The following is a 19,182-nucleotide window of genomic DNA, read 5'->3' as shown; positions in this document are numbered from 1 at the left end:
TCTCAGCAGTGGTGGTATAGGGAGGGCAGCTCGCAATGTCGGTGCAGATCTCCTGGATCAGGTGGGTTGACGTAACCATAATGACCGTGGAGTGGGTATCGGTGAGGGCACGCTCGACACCTGTTGACGTGTCAGAGTTGTTTGAACAGCCAGATAGCGATTGAGGTAACAATGATACTGAAGGAAATGCGTGAAGTTAACTTACGAGGAGCTGCAAGAGGCTGGACTGCAAGAGCAGTACCCCCGAAGAGGGCGGCAAGCTGAGTGACCTTCATGTCAAGCGTCGAGCTGGCGGCTGTGGTGAGATGAGATTGAAGAGTGCACCAGATGGGCAGAGGTGAGCAAGATGACCAAAGGAGCAGGCCAGTTGCTGACGGAGGGGCGAAAAGGAGTGTGGTAAACGAGTGTAGGAAGCTGGGTGCAGAAGAGAGATGATAAACACTGGGCGATGGGCTTTATCGGGGAGGCACGAGTGCCAAGGGATGGGTGACCGCCGTGAGAAGCTTCGGGGGTGAGATTGGGAAGGTGCTCCCAGGTCATGACAAATTGATTCGGACAGCAAGGGCAACAACACCGGAAGCCACCGAAGCGGATGAGACTACAGCTACGTCATGACAGGTCTATCGCAACCCGTACTACAAGCGCGATTGCGGATAGGGAAGCTGCACTGTTGCATATGAGCGGACCTTCACCCCGATGATGGGTAGGACTGTTGCCAAACGACCAAGTGCTGTTCAAACTCATATGCAAAGACCAGAAGGATCAGATGGAAGATGTAATTAGAAGAATGAGATTCTACATACATGCGGGTATACTGTAGCTTGTCATCTTGATGCTTTTGACCCAAAACGCCCGGATGTGCCAATCCGTGTATGGTCACCCAAAAACCTAGCTCGGTGCCAGACGCTACTGACGTGTCGGCAAATACGCACCACCAGCAAGTACCAGGTTCATTCTAGTGAACTGCACCTTGTACACGGGACTTTCCTTGGTCGGAAATACACTGATCTGGTCTGCCGAGACACCGGTCTCCTTGCTGGCTTTCTTTCCTGTCACTGTGGTTCCACTCGCGCCCTTGGTCGTCATAGCACCGTCCGCCTTCGCAGCCACGCCATCAGCAGCCTTGTCACTGGTCTCTTGGAGCACATCCCAGACACGGACTGTCTTGTCCGCTCCGGCTGAGACGAGAACGCTCGATTCCACACTCCAGGAAAGCGACCAAATACCACCCTTGCCGTGTCCTCGCATGCGCTTCCGCCTTCGTCCAGTCTCAAGAGTCCAGAGAATGATGTTACCTGCATCGTCGGCGGAGGCAAGCGTCCTGCCGTCGGGAGAACATGCTATGGCGGTCACGTTGCCCGTGTGGCCCGTGAAGAGGCGTAGACAGTTACCACCAGCGATGTGCCACATGCGTACTGTGCGGTCGCAAGAACCAGTGAAGATGTAAAGGTTATTGGGATGAAAAGTAACGCAGTCAACGTCATTGTCGTGACCAACATAGATGCGTAGAGGTTCAATGTGATCTGTTGACCACAAGCGTGCGGTGCGATCATTTGAACCAGTAAGGAAGTAGTGTCCATAAGGTCCCCATTGCAGATCCCAGACTGGATTGTCGTGTCCGCGATAGGCTACAAGACATGTATATGTGTCTAGCGACCAAAGTCGGACTGTTTTGTCCTCTGAACATGAAAGAAGGCATTCTGAATTTGTTGGTGGTCCGGATGGGTACGGGTTTGCTGTGGAAGGTGAGAAGGCCACTGCAGTGACTGGACCGGAGTGGCCGACGAGCCGTCTTGAAGACGACGGTTGTGCGTCTGGCGCATCGTTTGGAGAGGTGAGTGGACTGCCGTCCATGGACCAGACCCGTATGTAAGACTCGTTCATGCCGGCCGCGACAAGCTGATTGTCACCAGAGAAGTCAATACAGTTGATGCTATCATTGGGTCAGCTACATTTTCTGAGACAGAATGACGAGTGAACTTACCTGTCGTAGGTGTTATGGAAGGTGTACATGGTGACGCTGACAGCTGGGCCAACGCCGCCTGTTCTGCCTTCCATCTTGTAGCGATCTCGGTGCTCGATGATCTTCTGAACCTCCATGGAGACGTCGCGCGCAAGTGAAGGCGGCAGAGGAACAAACTCCCGCGAGGGTCCGTCTTCTGTTGGCTCCTGTTTTATGCGTTGCTCGAACTCCTCTACTAAGCTTGCTTGTCCCGGTCTTGGCGCGCTTTTAGCATCCTCGTCCTGTAAAGCTGCGCGGACATCTTCCTGCAGATCTGCCTCTTGTGGGTATGCGCCTAGCTGCAGCCTTATACGGGCAGCCTCAGCTTCCGGATCATGGCGCGCAGTGAGGGGATGGCCTGGGGCGTGTCCTGGGATACCTTCGTCTTCTGCTGGAAGCTCGTCTTCGCCATGTCCACTTGCAAGGATTGCTGCTATACTCTTCTCGGCCGTGGCCGTTCGGTCGACGGTCACGATGTTCAGGTGTTCCCGGATCACGTCTATGATTGTCGAACCGCCGTCAAAATGCTTCGACTCGAGGAACTGAATGAGATTGAAGAAGGGCATTGTCGTCAGCGTGATGCGGTATTTGTTGTCGATGTATAGCTTTGCGATGCGGCTCTCCTGCAAATGTGCTTGTAACCGGACCTGGCGAAGTGTTTTGATATCTTCGTCGTGGTCGCGCTCGAAAAGACCCTGATACGTCGCGAAGAAGGTTTCCGCATCCTTGGTGTAGAAGTCGCGCACCATGTCGAGGTACGAGTAGACGAAAACAGGCCACAGCAGCTTCCGCAACTCTGGTCTGTACAAATCCAGGTTGTCTTCGGTGTATTTGCGAAGGAGCTCGAATGCTTTTGTGTATCTCGCGCCGCCCGCTTCGGTGCTTTGCGCTACGAGGGATTGGCCGTTAGTCTGCGGTTCAGACTCTTTTCGAAGCATCGCCTCGGTGCGGACATATCCCTTTTTAGAGAGGTACTCCAGTACCTGCATGAATGTCAGCAACAGCCTTTTAAATCACGATCATCTACATGATGTCAAGCAGCAATCAATGCTTCAAGTGCGCAGTACCGAGGTGTGGCCACCGTTGTTGGTCGCATAACTCTTTCCGTACGCCGATGCGTTCATATTTGGCTGACTTTACGAAGATGGGAGGGTAGGAGGCAGAGCGCGCGAGGAATGCAACAGTCGCAGTATGAGAGTTCTGTCGTGGTAGACGTAGCGAAAAAGTGCGCGCGACTTGAAAACGGGATCGCGCAAGGCAGACGGGAGTGTAAGTCGAGAATACGGCCAAGGACAGCTTTCTTTCACGAAACGCGACGGCCAGAGACCGCGCGGACAATGCGCCTTCACCCGCCGCAATTGTGCAAACCCTGACAATAGCAAACACGACTGCAGTGAGAGAGAAAATGTTGTACCTACAATCTGATTTAAGTTTTGCTGCGATTGCGGCCCCGAGGCACCTGGCGGCGGAGGTCCCCCTTGTGGAGGCATGGCGTTGTGTGGTGGTAAACCTGCGCTGGGCGGTCCATTTCCCACGCTCATTTGCCTCACAGGCCCGGGCCCTTGAGGGGGCCCTGACATGGTTGTGGTGTTGTTCCTTCTCTTCTACGTCGGCAGGGAGCAGCTCCTTCACCTCGAGGCTGGGTGGAGACGGGTCGCAATGTGCATGGAGGGCCGGAAACGTCTCCCGGTGGTCGCTCCTGGGTCGCAAGTGGTATTGGAGCTGTTTTGACGCGTGGCGACTTTGAGTTGATGGGGGTATCGCGTCTGAAGCTTGCCAGGACGTCACCGAGGCTTGCCGTGATGCGGAGTGAAAGTCGGAGGTGAGGTTCGCTGCGCGCGGCCTGCCAAGCATGCGCCGGTGCGCGCCTGCATTGCGGGCCCTGAGCTTCCCCAGCTTCGACTCCAAGACACCAGGCACACAGCACGCAACTGTCGCATTACTTCCTGACAAACGTGCTGCTGTCGCATACACTTCGACTGCAAATCCGCACGTCTACCGATTGCTCTACCTCACTAATTATCCCTCCTGTCCACACTCGCCAAACACCCCGCCATGTCTACCGAAGCTAACCAACAAATCGCAAACGAGACGGACCAGCAGCAAGCCGGAGACGCGAAAGCATCTGAAGAGCCGAAAACGTACCGGGAAGTCGCCGCCGAACACATCGATACCCTCAACGAGATCAACCACCAAATACCCAAACTGCTCAAGTACTTCGCAACTGCCCTGAGCCAGCTCACCAACGATCCGATCCCCTTCCAACATGACGCCATGCAGTGTACACCGGGTACCCTCGAAGCGCGCAAAGAAGCCTTTCGCATCAATGCCCTCTTCTGCGGAGCATCCTGCGAAGTAATAAGATCAGAGTTGGTCAAGCAAATAAACGCTCTCGAACGCTACAAGGTCATACCGAAGAGCCATCCCAAGTTTACCGTCAATCAGAGACAGGGGCAGGGGCAAGCCCAGAAAGGCAAGGAAAACGAGAGTGAGGTCGTGGATCCGGAGAAGGAAGTCAAGAACGGAGGTTACGGCGAGTTTGACGTTGGGGTATTGAATGCGAGGGCAAGCTCGGGACAGGTTGGGACAGAAGATGTGCTGGACCGTGCGAAAGCGATTCTGGAGGAACTACAGAAGCGGACTGGAGGTGCGGTGGGCGATGAAGAGGACATGGTCATTGATGGGTGAGGAATCGTGGCGTAGGGATGTACGACCATCGAACCAAACAACCAAGCACCAAGCACACGATGCAGCGCGGCCCAGGCAAACCCAGACGATATACCCGACCCTATATGGCGCGCAGCGTACGGAACGGGGACTCTCGGGATATACCTGGAAACTGAACAGCAGTCGCAAGGGGCAGCAAAGCCGGAATGGAGGGCAACTGAACCTGGACAAACTCCATGTCGCCCTGCCAACACTCCTGAAATGTAGCAGAGCGAGGAAAGTCAATGTAGACGCGCAAAACTGCTCACGTCTACAAGCGGACAGATGAACAAAACAAGTGATATTCGATACTTTTACACATAAATAATGCCGGCCCAACACCAGGGCCTCAGGCTTCGCTACAATACTCCCGCTACACGTCTCCTTCCAAAATCCAGTGCCCCTACTCTAGTGCCTTTTTCATGATACCAATGTCCTCGGGTGTAGTTCGACAGCACCCTCCAATAAGACCGGCCCCAGCTTCGTTCCACTCCCGCGTCTTCTCAGCCAACGTCGAACCTTCCGTTCTCTTGCCTTCCCACTCCCGCGCCTTCGCATTCCACTGCTCACCAGAGTTGGGATACACCATCAAGGTCCCCCTCTTCACCAATGGCTTCAAAGTCTTCAGAGCAGCCAACCCCAAATCATCTGGCACACAGTTGAAGCCCAGCGCAACTACCTGGTCTACATCATCGAAAAGTGCTGCGATCTCAGAGATGGGTGTGCCGTCGCTGATGTGAGAGCCATCCCGTAATGTGAAGCCAAACCAAGCTTCCGTGCTGGGAAATTCTGTGGTGAGCAGGTCCAGGAGAGCTTCGGTTTCGCCTTTGGATGGTATCGTCTCAATGCCTAGGATGTCGGCACCGGCAGACACGAGGGCTTGGATGCGGCCGCGGTGAAAGTCCTTCATTTCTTCCTGAGGAATGGAATAGTCGCCTCGGTATTCCGAGCCATCTGAAAGGAATGCGCCATACGGGCCTACGCTCCCCGCTATGAACAGTTTACTTCGAACATCCTCATTTGTCTCGGCAACGTATTCATCTCTTGCTTGCTGGGCTAGTCCCACGCTTTTGCTTACGACTTTTCTGGCTTCTTCTTCACTCAAGCCCAGGTGCTTGACTAGTCCCGGAATGGAGGCTTGGTAGGATGCTGTGATTGCAACATTTGCGCCTGCGCGATAGTAGTCGAGATGTGTTTGTTTTATGAGGGCTGGCTGATCAAGCAGTATGGATGCGGACCACAATGCGCCGCTTATGTCTGCTCCCAAGGTCTCCAGGTATGTTGCTAGCGCGCCGTCCAGGATTATGGGGGAGCCTTTAGCGATGTGGGCAGATAATGGGTTTGGTGCCGGTGACGATGCCATGATGATTGTCGCGGAATCCTTTGTGTGTATCCAAGAGATGAGAAGATGAAGTCAATCTTAAAATGGGAAGTTATTGGTTAGTAGTGTTGAAGCTGTGTGCTGAGATTTAGTCATAATCCGATGTGCGGAGTTTCGAGCGCCGATGCTCAGTGGGCATTCGACATCAGAAGACCGTTCTACTTGGAGGGTGAATGGCTCTACTTCTTTTGCATTATGATCCCAGCCAAACAATATCAGCCAACATGGAGCAATCAAAGATAATATGCCGCTGCCTGACTTGGTCGTTGAGTGAGTGGAAGAGGAGGGTTGGGGGAAGGAACGAATCAGAGATTAGCGCTAACCCTAAATGTGGGTTCCGAGGTGCCCCTGCCGTCGCGTCGCGTACATTCCTTCCACACGCGACATGCGCAACACAGCTACCGCAGTAAAGACAGTAGGCGCCTCCAGCTCGCATCTGTCGGTCTGCAGGCAATTGTTGAACACGCCTACAACGTATCGCTCATTAGGTGTTATTGACCCAACTCACCGCCCCAATCAAGGAAAGAATTGATCACCCTGGAGCCTACATTGACGCCAGATTTTCTCATTTGCTAAGTTTATCCCGGCATTGTCTACAGACCTGTTCGAATTTCTTCCTCATATGAGGTGTCAGCATACTCCGAGTCTCGGCCAACAGTCTAGCCGTACCCGCTCGCTTCACCAGTCAAGCAATCATGGAGAGCTTTGACCCGTCATCGGGACTGGTCTTTAGGGAAAGTACGACGGCTTCTGTCCGTTCAATGGTACCCACATGGACAAGCCATTCTCGTGGTAGAAGGGTGGACCCATCGAAATACCGCCGGCAAGCTGGAGGATGCGATACTCTGCAAGCAATGGCACTCCGTGCTTGCGTCTGGAATGTTGACAATATGGAAGTTGAAGCTCTGCAATGGCTCGGATGGTCATATGCTAGCCGCTTATACGAACACATCAAGTACAACGACACACTGTCCTTCCGTACATGGAGTCTCTTCCAGAAAGCTTTCCCGGAAGACATCGATCGTCACTCTAGGTTCAGAGTCCAGGACAATCCTGGGGGTCTCCTACCCTCTGTCGTCGACCGATTGGCCAAGCTCGATGCCCGCACGCTGACTTTTCTGTGTATCCGGGTGTCCGATATAACAATTGACCAACTTGTTGCCCTTAACAAGATCGAGACGCTCGCAGTTCTCACATTAGAGGTTGGAAGAAGCCGGCAGAACGCAGTACTGTCACTTCAAATGATGCGCGACTGGGGACGAAGTGTTGGCGAAAGTGGTGCAATGAGGAGTCTGCGGGTACTTGTCATCAACAACTACATCAGGCTTCCGAAAAAACCGCTCTTGGAGTTCATCTCGTCCTTTCCGGGTCTAAAGCTAGTTGGAATCCACAGTCCACAGTTACCCGATCCCGCAGAGTGTGGGGAAGGCTGGGGCATACATTCAGCTTCGGCCCTTCTTAGCGAATGGAGTAGTTCCGGTCTAAGGAGAAATACCATCGTGCAGCAACTGTACGAAGCATCTTTTGTATCCTCTTCCGAAACATCACGAGACGCTACTACTGATGGCTGCAAGGCATACCGATCCCTCTCCTTTCAGTATGCTCAAGGGAGCAAGAGTTTACGAGATGACGACGTCGCGTGGTTCATACGGAAGCAACAAGCCAAGCGACCAAACAAGCGTGCTGGTGAATACGAACCTCCACCAGATGGCGGCAAAAGGAGGGTACGTAACGACAAAAAGGTCGATATGGGTTCGCTGCTGGGTAGTTTTGGTTGATCAAGGTACAAGCCAGAAACAATATGGCTGTTATCGGAGTAAGAGAAGGTGTTATCATACAGCCAGAGGACACTCGGTGTCTATTTGGGTGTTCACGTTTGTAGAGAACGACGTTGTATACCACCAGGCTACCTCATGTCACACACGATCTACCGCCTGAGCTCTGTCACGCTTTCCGCTGCTGTTGAACCTGTCCCACCTTCATGTGAGATGAGATCATACCGGCTTGTTTGCATATATCAGTAACTTCTTCCCTCAGAGTTCATGCGATCAGGAGCGAGATATCTCTACGTTGTCGCTAACTTAGACCTAGTGGGCCAGTAGCTGCGTTTGCGTCGTGAAAGGAAACAAAGACTACGTCATAGCCGCGATCAAACTGTCTGCCTAAAGTCCTGGCGATATTGTATTGAGTTTGTATGCTTCACTTACAAATCCTTCCGTAACGATCCGCCCTTCGCACCGGTCACAGATTTGCAACCACGCAGATTTTTTCACAACAGCTAACCAAAGCAACGAGACCAACACACCCTTTTGCACTATGGATAATACATCAGAGAATATACAGAAGCGCTCGGAGACAAACCCCACTACCTTGTTCAGTCAGCCCGGAAGCGTTCCTAGCGACACACCGATTCCAGGAGAATCTAGGGTGATGGGTTCTGAGTTTTGCTCTGGGCTCACCGCGCCCGCCGGGCAGCAGGTTCCTGGTGGCTTATTCGGCGGTTCCAGTACTTGTGACTGGACTGGCGGTAGGGCTGCTTCTCAAGTCGCTGCTGCTCAAGCAACTGGGCAGCCGATTCCTGGCGGGCTGTTTGGTGCTCTATCCAACCGGAACCTATTCGGCGGATATACCGAGCCGCCACCGCCGAGTAGCACAAATGCTCGTCCACTCTTTGGGTTCGGCAGCTCATCTCATTCCAAGCCTGATACCGGAGGTGGACTCTTTGGCAATCTAGGTCAGGCTAGCACCTCGCGCAAGGGAAGTCTGTTCGGACATGGAGCGACCGTGGATAGTGAATCTGCTCGTGCCGATCAGCAGATGTTGAGAGTACCGGATATTCGCGTCGTCGAAGACCAGGCAATCAAGTAGGTACTCCCCCCTCAATTCCTCATGTATAGAACTAACAACAGTAGCTTCGGATGTGATCTCCTCACCATCCACGTCGGCCAGGACGAGCGTGCGCGAACCTTCAGTATCCACTCTGATCTCCTCACTGCCCGGTCAACCTACTTCAAGGACTTCTTTTCTAACGACGCTGACCAAAAGTCATTTGATCTGCCTGAAATCAACCCTCGCGCGTTTGCTCTATACTTCCAGCTCATCTATACCGGTCGCATTCCAAGTAAACGTAATGATGCATCCGATGCTGAACACGACGAGTACGCCCTTCTGTGCAAGCTCTACACCATTGCCCACCTTGTCAAAGACGCGAAGGCCAAAGACTCTGCCCTGGATGCTATTCTCGTTAAGGCAACAGAAAGCGCTGAGATCCCATCAAGCGAGCATGTATGGATCGTCTACGCCGGCACTGAAGGGCCCTGCAAAGCTCGGAAGATGATGGTCGACTTCTATACTTACAAGGCTACCGGAGAGTGGATGAGAGCACAAGGCGAGGACGCACATGGACGAGGTTTTCCGCCAGAGTTTTGGAGTGAGCTGGCAATTAGCTTGGTGGACAAGAGGAGCCTGCCAGATCGACGGATGGCTGGCATGGACGCAAATGAATACCACGGACAGTGAGAAGGGATATTAGATAGGCAAACAGATACACTCGCGTTGTTGCATGTTGGATGGATAGTTTGGAGTTGCGAACGGTATCGAAGAGCATACGAAACAGGTGGACGAGTAACAGTATGTGTGTGGCTCTCAGGCCGGCTGACGGCGAATGAGGCTTTGAAAACACCACTGAACATCTTGCTTATCGTCACTTATGACTTGCTTCGGGACTTCATGCTTCCAGTACTGCCAGCGGATGATATCGTAGTACTGATCCAGATGACATCGATCTCGATCTGAAACCGATGGTTCATCCACACGCCAGTGGAAGCTTCGCGAAAGTCAGCGAGCCACTCCCAACATGCTCATGAGTCGTGGATGAGACTTCTGCACTTTGACTAGTAATGATGCCCAAAGCCTCTTGATGGACTATGCGCTTTTGTTGAGGCGAGTCACAGTGCGCGTGCGCGTGCGTGATGAGATAGTGACACAAGATAAGGGAAACGTCATGTCGCGAAGATAGTCATGTCTTTGACCAGTAACCAGAACGCGGGATTTGCGGCAACGCAGCTGAGCATTTCACACGTGGACAAGCGAATGCGAGGAGTGGTGAATGAAGGATGTCCCTAGGACACTCAGCAGCGCTGATGACTGTTTCGGGCCTTGTGCCTTGGCAGCGGGGCTTAGACCGCCTGCGGGCTCCCCCAGATGGTCCCCTCGCCACCCTTCCCTCTTGGCCGATTAATACCCTCCACGCTCCACCCAACTACTTGCGACCTTCCTCACACACGCGCACTCTCCACTTCCCGCGACACGACAACCGCCTGCCCTACCGCACCCTTTCAGCACCCGCAGAGCGCCACCAGTCGATTTCATGACCACGGACATCCAGAATCTCAAGTCCTTCGATCCGTTCGCGGAGGCTGATGATGCTGGAGGAGAAGTAAAGTCCACTCAGCAGAACTACATCCATATTCGTATTCAGCGTACGTATACCCTCTGTCTTCTTTCTCCCCGAAATGCGCTTGTGTGCGACATCGGCGCGCTGTCCCTTCCCCTCTTTCCCCATGTTTCAAGAAATCGCGCAAGGCTGACGTCAACCCCCAACAGAGCGTAATGGTCGTAAGACTCTGACCACCGTCCAAGGACTGCCCAAGAAGTTCGACCAGAAGAAGATTCTCAAAGTCATCAAGAAGAAGTTCGCCTGCAATGGCACCGTCGTCGCAGACACCGAGATGGGAGAGGTGATCCAGTTGCAAGGAGACCAGCGCAAGGATGTTCAAGACTTCTTGACCGACAAGAAGGAGGGCCTGGGCCTTGATGGCAAGACCATCAAGGTCCACGGTTTCTAAACCCACAAGGACGTGGATGCGACGCGCACCGCCGCTCTTCGCGCCGAACCCGAGCGACCGCTCCAAGGTCGTGCCAACAATACGGCGGAGGAAGAGCAAGCCGGCATGTCGCACGTGTGTCGCTCACACGCGACAGTGCTGAGATGCGGTGCGCACGAGCAGATGCCCCACGTTCGAGGAGGATAACGATTTTCCTATCTCCATCTCTTTGAAGGAATCGGATATGATGTTTGGGGTTTCGCAGGCTGAAGTATCAGCGCTGCAGGATACTGAAGGAGAGACCAAAATGGTAGTTTCGGAGGATACATTCAATCAAAGACTTCTTTACTACGATTATTTCAAGTGATGACGTTGTCTCCAGGGTATCTAACCATTACTGTGCCATGCCATCCCTTACTCCACGTCTTCATCCTCAACCTCTCTGACAGTCTCATCTTTCTTAGGTGCCTTGGCCTCTTGTTTCCGATACAAACTGGCCAGTTCCTCTGCCTCAGTAGCTTCGTCGATGCTCTTGTCTTCTCTTACTTTCAGGAACCTAGGAAACCTAGTACTCAACCCCCTGTCCTCATTGACCAACCCAATCGCAGCCGTATACGTCGGGCTCAACGTCAGATCTGCAAAAGCTACCTCCCACACCTCTTGCGGCTCAAACCAAACAGCGGGCGTTCCCGCCCCACCATTGTACTCCACGTAATGCGGTTTCCCAGCTAGTACGGTTGTGGAATCTGGATCGTCTGGATCGTACTTTGCGCGGTTCGCTTTGTAGAACGCGTCCGTGAAGCCGGACATGCATTTTGTAACGGCTTCCAGTTGGCCGGTTTCTGCGTTGCGGATGGCGAGAAGTATAGGTGACCACCATGCTGCTTTTCGGCCAGAGCCGTGGAATGCGGCGATGGGGATCAGGTCGAGAGTTTCGGAGGTGGTGCTGTAGTCCTTCTTTACTTTGAGCCAGCTGTCTAGGCGTTTGTCCGGCTCGTAGGTCGAGAGGAGGGCTTTGCGGCGGCCGGATGTCTTTGGTTCGTCTTTTTCAGTGTCCGTAGCTTTCGTCTTCGTTTTTGATTTAGCGGGCTTTTTCTTCTTTGGCGTTGGTGGGAGGGAAGGCGTCTTTTCGATGGCTTCGTCGGTTTCCGCGAGGAGGTCGGGGTTGGGTAGGTTGTCTAAGATCTTGACCATTATGCCTTCGCATTTGATGTCCAGGGCGCTTTGGAAGAAGGATTGAACTGCTTCTACGTCGGCGGACGTAGCATCTAGACTCTTGACCCAGGTGAAATGGTGTGGTATCTCAACAAACAAACTTTTCAATAGCGATCGCCGCTCTCTGAAAGGCCTGTTGAGCAGTTCCTCGCCGTTCAGGTACATTAGGTCGAATGCAAACAGGCAGACATCGATCGTCACCGCGCCGATAACAACATCTTTTCTCGCACGATTCGCAAGTGTTTGGAAGGTCTTGAGATCTCCACTCTCGCGATCAACAGCAACCACCTCGCCTTCGAGGATGAAACTCGAGACACCCTCGCCACGTATCTTGGGCACCAGTGCTACCAGATCCGGATACTTGTCGGTCATCACTTCCAGATGGCGCGAGAAGATCGTAACTTTGCCCTTGTCGTCGCAATGTACCTGAGCTCTTTGTCCGTCATATTTGTACTCGCAGGCGAAGTCTCGTCCTTGTAATTTGGTGAGCATCTCGCCCATATCTCGCGTGATGCTGCCTAACATGGGCCTGAGAGGGATGTGTAGCGACAGCCCACAGCGCACAAGTAGTTCGTCGCAAACACCAATCTCGAGAAGTACGGGTATAAGGTCGTTGTAGTTCGGTCGTCGAGCGAAACATGCCTTCACGATCTCCTCATTCCTGCTGTAGATCTCCGCGAGCTCCTCCTTCTTCAGTTTCGCCAGGTCCTTCCGATCGCGGATCTCGAATTCGGCACCTGACGGTTTCGACAGCATAAAGGCTCGTGATAGCGCGATGAGCATTGTTGTTTTGACAGCTCCAATCCGCAGGTGTTGCACAAGCGTGCGTACGATGTATCGGCTCTCCTCAGCACCTCGCGCATCTTGTACCAGTCTCTCAACAATCCTCTGCTTATTCTCTACACTGCCATGGCCTTTGCTGTTGGCAATCTTGACCAGCGAGTCAAAGACACTCCGGATTGTCAGAGGCTTCGGTTTGCGCAGGGTGAAGCTTTGCTTCTTCTTTGCCTCGAACGCCACATCTCCGGCGTCGCCATATTTAGCGTTCAAGACTTTCAAGCCCGCATTATCCAGTCCGCAAACTTTCTTAAGCGCTTTCGAGATGGCTGAGCCTCCCAACCCAAGCTCCAGATCGATGTATGGGGGCGATATTGCGTTCGTCGCGAGCCATACCGCCGGGAGTAAGCTGCTAGGGTCGCTTTCGATGATCGTCCGAATGAGGTTGCCCAGAGTGTCGACAATCTTAATGCGACTCGTCGTACTGTTAACTAGGATGAAACATCTTGTCAACAGCGCGTATGTCGCGTGCCCTCCGTCGATCACCCAATGCTTTTGTAACTCTGGTATGTATTCCGAAGGGTCGAATTCGAGAGGGCTCTGGTCGAAGGGTATGTTCGCTGTGATCACATCTTCTTCGGACGCGGTCGACTGAAGAGACAGGGTGTTCTTCTTCAGGGTAGGTTCTTCCGATGGCGTGTTTGCTAGAGCCGGTTCGCGCGTTGGCAATGCTGACACTCCAACCTGCCCATCTGCATCTTGCGCTGCATCTTTCGTGTTGGCCTTCTGGGGCTCTTCGTACAGCTCATTCGAGCTCACCGGTTCCTGGTTTTGCGCCTGTTGTTGGTCTTCCTTGTCCCATTGCTCCTGGAGTTTGCGCGCGAGCTCCTCGTCGGTCAGCCCTGTGCTGTCTTCTTCCACAGGCGGCTCGCTCGGGCCTGCGTTCGTCGGCGCATCTTTGGCTGTTGCTTTAGCCGTCTGCTTCGCGAAAAAGTAGTCTAAACTTCGTACCGGCTTTCCGGAGCCATCGTTCTTCTTCCGTCGTTTGGAAGGGCTGTTCATGGCGTGGAGGCTGGTTCAAGCGACATAGCCATTAGCAAAGCAGGTGGCATAGGGGAGTGTGGTACGTCATGACGCGGGCGCTTTGACCCAGCCAAACTCCATCTCACGTGCACACGCGTCGATCGACTCAAACATCCTCAGATTCATCTCATTTTTTCCTCCACGTTCACATCGTACCACAAGGCTCTGAAAGGCATACCATCCAGCGTAAAGAAAATTCTGATGTGGTCTCAAAAACCGCCAATCATCTACGCTAGGAACAGGACCGCACCGGAACTCAAGCTCATCCCAGGTGAAGATGGGTCGGCCTCGGAACCCTGTCACACCATGGCCCTGACGACGAGGTCGAACTAGATCCCAAGCTGTGCTCTTCTCCTCTCGATCTCCCAATAACCAGCCATCCCCTCCAAGGTTCCATACTGTCCTAGTCATAGTAATCAAGGTCGACAATTTCCGTCTCAGGCATGAGCTTCTCCGGACGCTCGACTGGACGCTCGACCGGTCGCATACGCTTGTTATTCCGGCTGTAGTAGCCATCGCCGCGAGGACCGGATGGAGGTCGACCTTCTGCGCCCGGTGCGTCGCTCCAGCTTCGCAGAAGTCCCTGGGTATCATCGTTGGGACCGCGGATGCGGTTGTCGTGTGCCATGTCCCACAACGCAAATTTTCCAGTTACCACATCGGTATATCCCTGTTGGCCTCGTATCTGAGAACCCACAGCGTACTTCACTACACGTCCAAGTTAGTAACGCATCGGGGGTGTTGAGGTTGTCGACAGCGATGAGGATGAGAATGAGGATGTTGAGGTAGAAGAGGACGTACAGAAGAGCTTGGCCGTATCTTTCTGGAGACCGTCCACGAGAGTACGAACCGCCACGACTGGACAAAGGCTGAGTTCTGTGCGCAAAAGCTTCGTTTGGCCTTCTTGGTTGCAGGTCAAGATGGCGGCGAATTTCTTGGTCTCTTCGTCCTCGCAAATGACAATATCTGGTGTTGTATCAGGTTCCGTGTCGAGAAGCGAGATGAGGGTCTATTCTTACCGTAGAATTTGAATCGTTCGCTGCCGTAAAGAAGACGACAGTTGCCCAGGCAAATCTCTTTCAGGGTCTGTACCTTATCGAGCTGACAATGTTAGTCCACTTGCACGCTGTAGCAATTAACTTATATACCTTTTCGGTGCTCTCCAGCCATGGCGGTTCGGTAATGTTCATCGCTGACGTCTGACGTACTAGCTCACCATCTTCTAGGTCATGGTGTGAATTCATGAGGACGGGCATGATGATCACTTGGATGTTGGCGCTGAAAAGATGGAGCTAGTTTTGGCAAGATTTCGATAGGTTGAAGCCAAAAACCGTCGTAAAGGAGCGTCGATAGTTGGTCCAGGTCGAAGGTTGAAGACCGAAGGTCAAATGCTGCGTGGGGTGTTAATAGGGAGTTGGTGAAGGTGAGGTAGTCAAGAGCGAGAGGAAGAAGTCTAGTTGAAGGTCTATATGGCCGGCCAGGATCAGCAGTTCGGGCCCAGTACACACTGTCAAACAGGTAAAGGCGCTACTCTCCGCGGAATCTCAGGGTAAGAGAGCGGCAAGAGATCCAACGGCAAGACACCTGACCACGGTGAGTCCACGAGCTCGACCTTGGGCACGCGGTGGTAGATGCTTACCACAGACTTGGGTGTCCATACGGTAGAATGACGGCATCTATGGGGAACGGTGTTGAAGCGCTTCCAAAAGCGTCTTGCCAGGATAGATGGCGTTTGCAGAGGTGTCGAAGGCCCATCGCTAACACGACCTGATGTAACGCCGCAACAAGGTGCCGCCAATCAGCGAGAAGTCGTACAATCTCTTTGCTCATTGTTGGATCTTTCCCCTGCGTCACTCGGAGAGTCATTTGTGGTGACATGAGTAGTCGATGGCACGCATTTGTACATCGACGTAATTGCAAGGCAAACGAGCTGACGACGATTTTATACTTGATGTAATTGGCTTGTGCGATAGAGGGCGACGCCGTTCCTACATTCCTGCTCGTGAACCCAGGCTCGTTCATCAAGCCCTTCAAATTCACGTCTTCAAAGCGAACTCTTCTTCCTCAAGTTCTCTGAACTCAGCGAATGTCCCGATCTGTTTTCCTTCAAATGACCATCCGTAGCCTACTGCCGCTCTTTTCCCTGCCTTACCGTTAGTTTCGCTGAGAACCTTCGTTACTACTTATCCGGCATCTTACTGGTTGAACACGATACCAATACTCCTAGAAGAGTCGCCAGTTTCTCAACTGCATCCTCGACGTTCTGTCCCAGACATGCTCTCAAGACGTCCCCCTTGTCCCGACGGCCGTCTAGTTGGACTTCATAGCGTACAAGACGAGCTTCCGCGAAAGTATGATCGCGACGCACGCAGTCTATCCCGGTACGTGTGTGGTACTGGAATTTGTGGAGCCGTCGGTCTTTTCGTCCAGGAACGATATTCGTAAGAACAGAGTAATAGGCATCGCCCCAGAGGTAGTGGCCACGTTCTTTGATCTGCTCGTACAACGGCATGACTGCGCTGGGACCAAGCTGAGAGCCCGGTGTCGGCATGAGAGAAGAAGAGGTACTCTGCGCGGAACTTGTGTCAGGCTGAACTGGCTGCGAAAGCCTTGATGGTTGCGTGGTTGCAGGCTGAGCGAATGTACCCCTGGCGTCGTTATTAGGGCCAGCGTTGATAGGGTTACCTGGATCTTATCAGCGACAGTCAGCAACCTTCACTACGCAGACTCCTAATCTGAAGATTATAGATCGGCGATTCCTAGATAGAGCGCGCACTCGGTTTAGGGACCCCTCTCAACGATCCATCGATCGTGTTCGTAGCACAAGTATTTGATCCGGAGGGCTTGCTCACCTGGACGCAGTGGAGAACTCGTGGCTTTGCTTTTGCTGAACAGGCCTTTGAGGACAACTTTGATCGAAGGTGTGCCATTACGAGCCATCGTAGCCGTATGTACAGCTTTGTTATTTGGGTGCTAGTCCTGTAAGTATATTGGCCACATGCGTCGATGAAGGCGTACTGATTAACGATGTTGACGATACTGACGAACGGATGTACGCTGGATAGCGGTAATGACATGCGATGTTGACAGATGTGTGTTTTCTGTGAGGAGCCGTACCTTCGCACTAGCGCGCGATCTGGTCCTTGATGGAAGTGACTGTACAGACACCTGCGTAGTCTTGCAAAGTCGAATAGGCGCGTGCGAGCATTTGGCAGTAACATTCTTATGAACGCCCAAGAACGGCTTTGAAAAGAAAGAATTACCAACTGTGCAATAATCCACGTGTTAAGACTCTTCATGCATAGCTTCCTCTTTCCACTATCGAGAGTGGATGGCTACCATTTGTTGGATCGTGGCCAATGCTCTCCACACAGCGGTGAACAGTAGGGGATTGAACAGCATAGCTTCTTGGTAAACAGGAACTCTTATTTTCAGGGCAGTGTATGAATTACGAGGAGAAAATAGCACCTGTAGGCGAAGCAAGACACTACGCTCGTTCAAAACATCCATGGATACATGATCCATTTGCATTGCATGCTTGTCAGGCTCGATGTGGATCTGACTTGCGGCTTGCTGTAAGGTCAATCGAATGAAGCTCTGATGGGCATTTACGAGGAGCAAAGATTCGAAGAGATAGATGTTGCAATGCGAGGTGGAAAGCCAAGAGGTTGTGCAGATGCGATTAGAAAATGAATGACGTTGCCTGCGCACAGACACAATCTCGCAGCCGGCGCAATGAGCATGCAGACTTGCTCACATACCGTCAGCCAGCAAGTTCGGGCCATATACACTGCCTGCAATGCTGTGTAGCCCTCCCAGCTTCTATATACCATCTACACGATCACCACGCCCTATCCACAAGACACGACGCGCCGAACCGTCGAATCGTCCCCAACCCGCATAACCCCCGCGACGCGCTTTGCACGAGCAATGACGAACAGAGGCGCCCTTCGGACTGGAGTCGCACCGATAGCCGCTATTAAAACACTCTGCGAAAGAAGATGAATCGGACAAGAATGCGCATGGCCACGTTCTCTGTCGCCTCAATATCCGGGGGCACTGTGTTGAAATGATGGAGGCCCTTCGACTTGTCTCTTCGGAACAGAGTTATGCATGTGTACCAGTGGACCCTCGGTGTTCTCAGTATACGATGCATCCGATTAGGGGTTTCGGCGTACCGGCGGCGTAGGTGCGGTTGAGTTGACCTGTGGTATTGGAGCACAAACAATCCGACCGTACTCCTCTCGAGGTAACACAACCTGCGAATCTGGGTAGGCAATACCAGTACAATCACATGCTAATGTGAGCTGGAAAATGTGCCAGGTGAAGCTGCGGACTTTGTCCTTTGCATATGTGACTGTGTCCTGTAAGGCACCCGGCGGAGTGTATTGGGCATATCCAGTCAGTGGTGGGGTACTTGGAGCTACTTCGCTCTGCGGCGCAGGTTTCATGTATCTGAACTGCAGATGAAATAAGGTGGTCTTTTGGTAAGTCGCACCTTGTGCGCTTCAAGTCAAGTCGTACCAACACTATCATTACAATTGTTTCCGGCCTACGTTGCCATTTCCTTTCACCATCATCGCGGTCTTGAAGACAACGATCGACTATCAGTCTCAAAGGGCCCCAGGCTTGGATCCCCTCCAGTGTCCATATGCACCCACGGAGGTTCGTCTTGCCATTTCCTCTTGTATCCTGTCTCTATCCGGTGCTTGATTTCTTGAAATTTCTCGTACTGCTCGCGACTTTCGAAGCGTTCCGGGTAATTCCAATCTACTAGGCACCTATTGATGTCTATCAGAGCTGCATCAGCCTTTTTCATCTTCTCATTCAATAGCCTCCGTTGAAACACTGTGTTGTTTCTCTTTTCCCATATTTGAATGTCAAGCGCATATCGTTGCCTGATAAGGTCTCTAAGGGCTCGGATTTCTTCAGGAGTGACGCGTGGCTTTGGCGGTGCGGGTTTCGAGGGCCTTATTGTGGTCGGACGCTGTAACACGGGTTTTGCTAGTGGCAACGGGGAAGATGCACCCTTTTCAATGGTCGGAGGTGCTGGTACATTGACTCGTGGTCTGGGTGCATTGACTGGCTCCCGTTTCGGTTTCACGACGGCTCTGAAGCTATCTCGTAACCCCATCTCCGAAGCCTTTGCTGTACTTGTCAAAAAATCTTTCGGCCAATCAAGAGGCATAGCC

The 19,182-nt window shown here is 52.7% G+C and overlaps 7 protein-coding genes across 7 annotated transcripts; 4 read left to right on the top strand and 3 right to left on the bottom strand.

Moving 5' to 3' along the window:
- Positions 1-906: 906 nt before the first annotated feature.
- On the bottom strand, positions 907-3,492 carry J4E85_006000 (uncharacterized protein; the record flags this gene model as incomplete). Its single annotated transcript, XM_051470241.1, has 3 exons — positions 907-1,933; positions 1,985-2,985; positions 3,421-3,492. 3 exons carry the CDS (start codon positions 3,490-3,492, stop codon positions 907-909), a joined length of 2,100 nt encoding a protein of 699 aa, XP_051325729.1.
- A 565-nt stretch (positions 3,493-4,057) lies between these two features.
- On the top strand, positions 4,058-4,690 carry J4E85_005999 (uncharacterized protein; the record flags this gene model as incomplete). Its single annotated transcript, XM_051470240.1, has 1 exon — positions 4,058-4,690. The coding sequence occupies one exon, from the start codon at positions 4,058-4,060 to the stop codon at positions 4,688-4,690; it is 633 nt and encodes a 210-aa protein (XP_051325728.1).
- A 421-nt stretch (positions 4,691-5,111) lies between these two features.
- On the bottom strand, positions 5,112-6,071 carry J4E85_005998 (uncharacterized protein; the record flags this gene model as incomplete). Its single annotated transcript, XM_051470239.1, has 1 exon — positions 5,112-6,071. One exon carries the CDS (start codon positions 6,069-6,071, stop codon positions 5,112-5,114), a length of 960 nt encoding a protein of 319 aa, XP_051325727.1.
- An 872-nt stretch (positions 6,072-6,943) lies between these two features.
- On the top strand, positions 6,944-7,867 carry J4E85_005997 (uncharacterized protein; the record flags this gene model as incomplete). Its single annotated transcript, XM_051470238.1, is given in 2 exon segments — positions 6,944-7,813; positions 7,832-7,867. The coding sequence occupies 2 exon segments, from the start codon at positions 6,944-6,946 to the stop codon at positions 7,865-7,867; spliced, it is 906 nt and encodes a 301-aa protein (XP_051325726.1).
- Positions 7,868-8,405: 538 nt separating this feature from the next.
- J4E85_005996 (uncharacterized protein) lies at positions 8,406-9,608 on the top strand (the record flags this gene model as incomplete). Its single annotated transcript, XM_051470237.1, has 2 exons — positions 8,406-8,953; positions 9,002-9,608. The coding sequence occupies 2 exons, from the start codon at positions 8,406-8,408 to the stop codon at positions 9,606-9,608; spliced, it is 1,155 nt and encodes a 384-aa protein (XP_051325725.1).
- Positions 9,609-10,458: 850 nt separating this feature from the next.
- On the top strand, positions 10,459-10,936 carry SUI1_2 (Eukaryotic translation initiation factor eIF-1; the record flags this gene model as incomplete). Its single annotated transcript, XM_051470236.1, has 2 exons — positions 10,459-10,570; positions 10,695-10,936. The coding sequence occupies 2 exons, from the start codon at positions 10,459-10,461 to the stop codon at positions 10,934-10,936; spliced, it is 354 nt and encodes a 117-aa protein (XP_051325724.1).
- Positions 10,937-14,393: 3,457 nt separating this feature from the next.
- Positions 14,394-15,180, bottom strand: J4E85_005994 (uncharacterized protein; the record flags this gene model as incomplete). The annotated part of the gene is made up of 4 exons (XM_051470235.1): positions 14,394-14,698; positions 14,792-14,956; positions 15,010-15,076; positions 15,139-15,180. The coding sequence occupies 4 exons, from the start codon at positions 15,178-15,180 to the stop codon at positions 14,394-14,396; spliced, it is 579 nt and encodes a 192-aa protein (XP_051325723.1).
- Positions 15,181-19,182: the final 4,002 nt, after the last annotated feature.

Source organism: Alternaria conjuncta, assembly GCF_024043145.1.
Source record: "Alternaria conjuncta strain BMP 0040 chromosome Unknown scaffold_8, whole genome shotgun sequence".
NCBI classification, from domain to species: domain Eukaryota; kingdom Fungi; phylum Ascomycota; class Dothideomycetes; order Pleosporales; family Pleosporaceae; genus Alternaria; species Alternaria conjuncta.
This window is presented reverse-complemented; position numbering and strand designations above follow the sequence as displayed.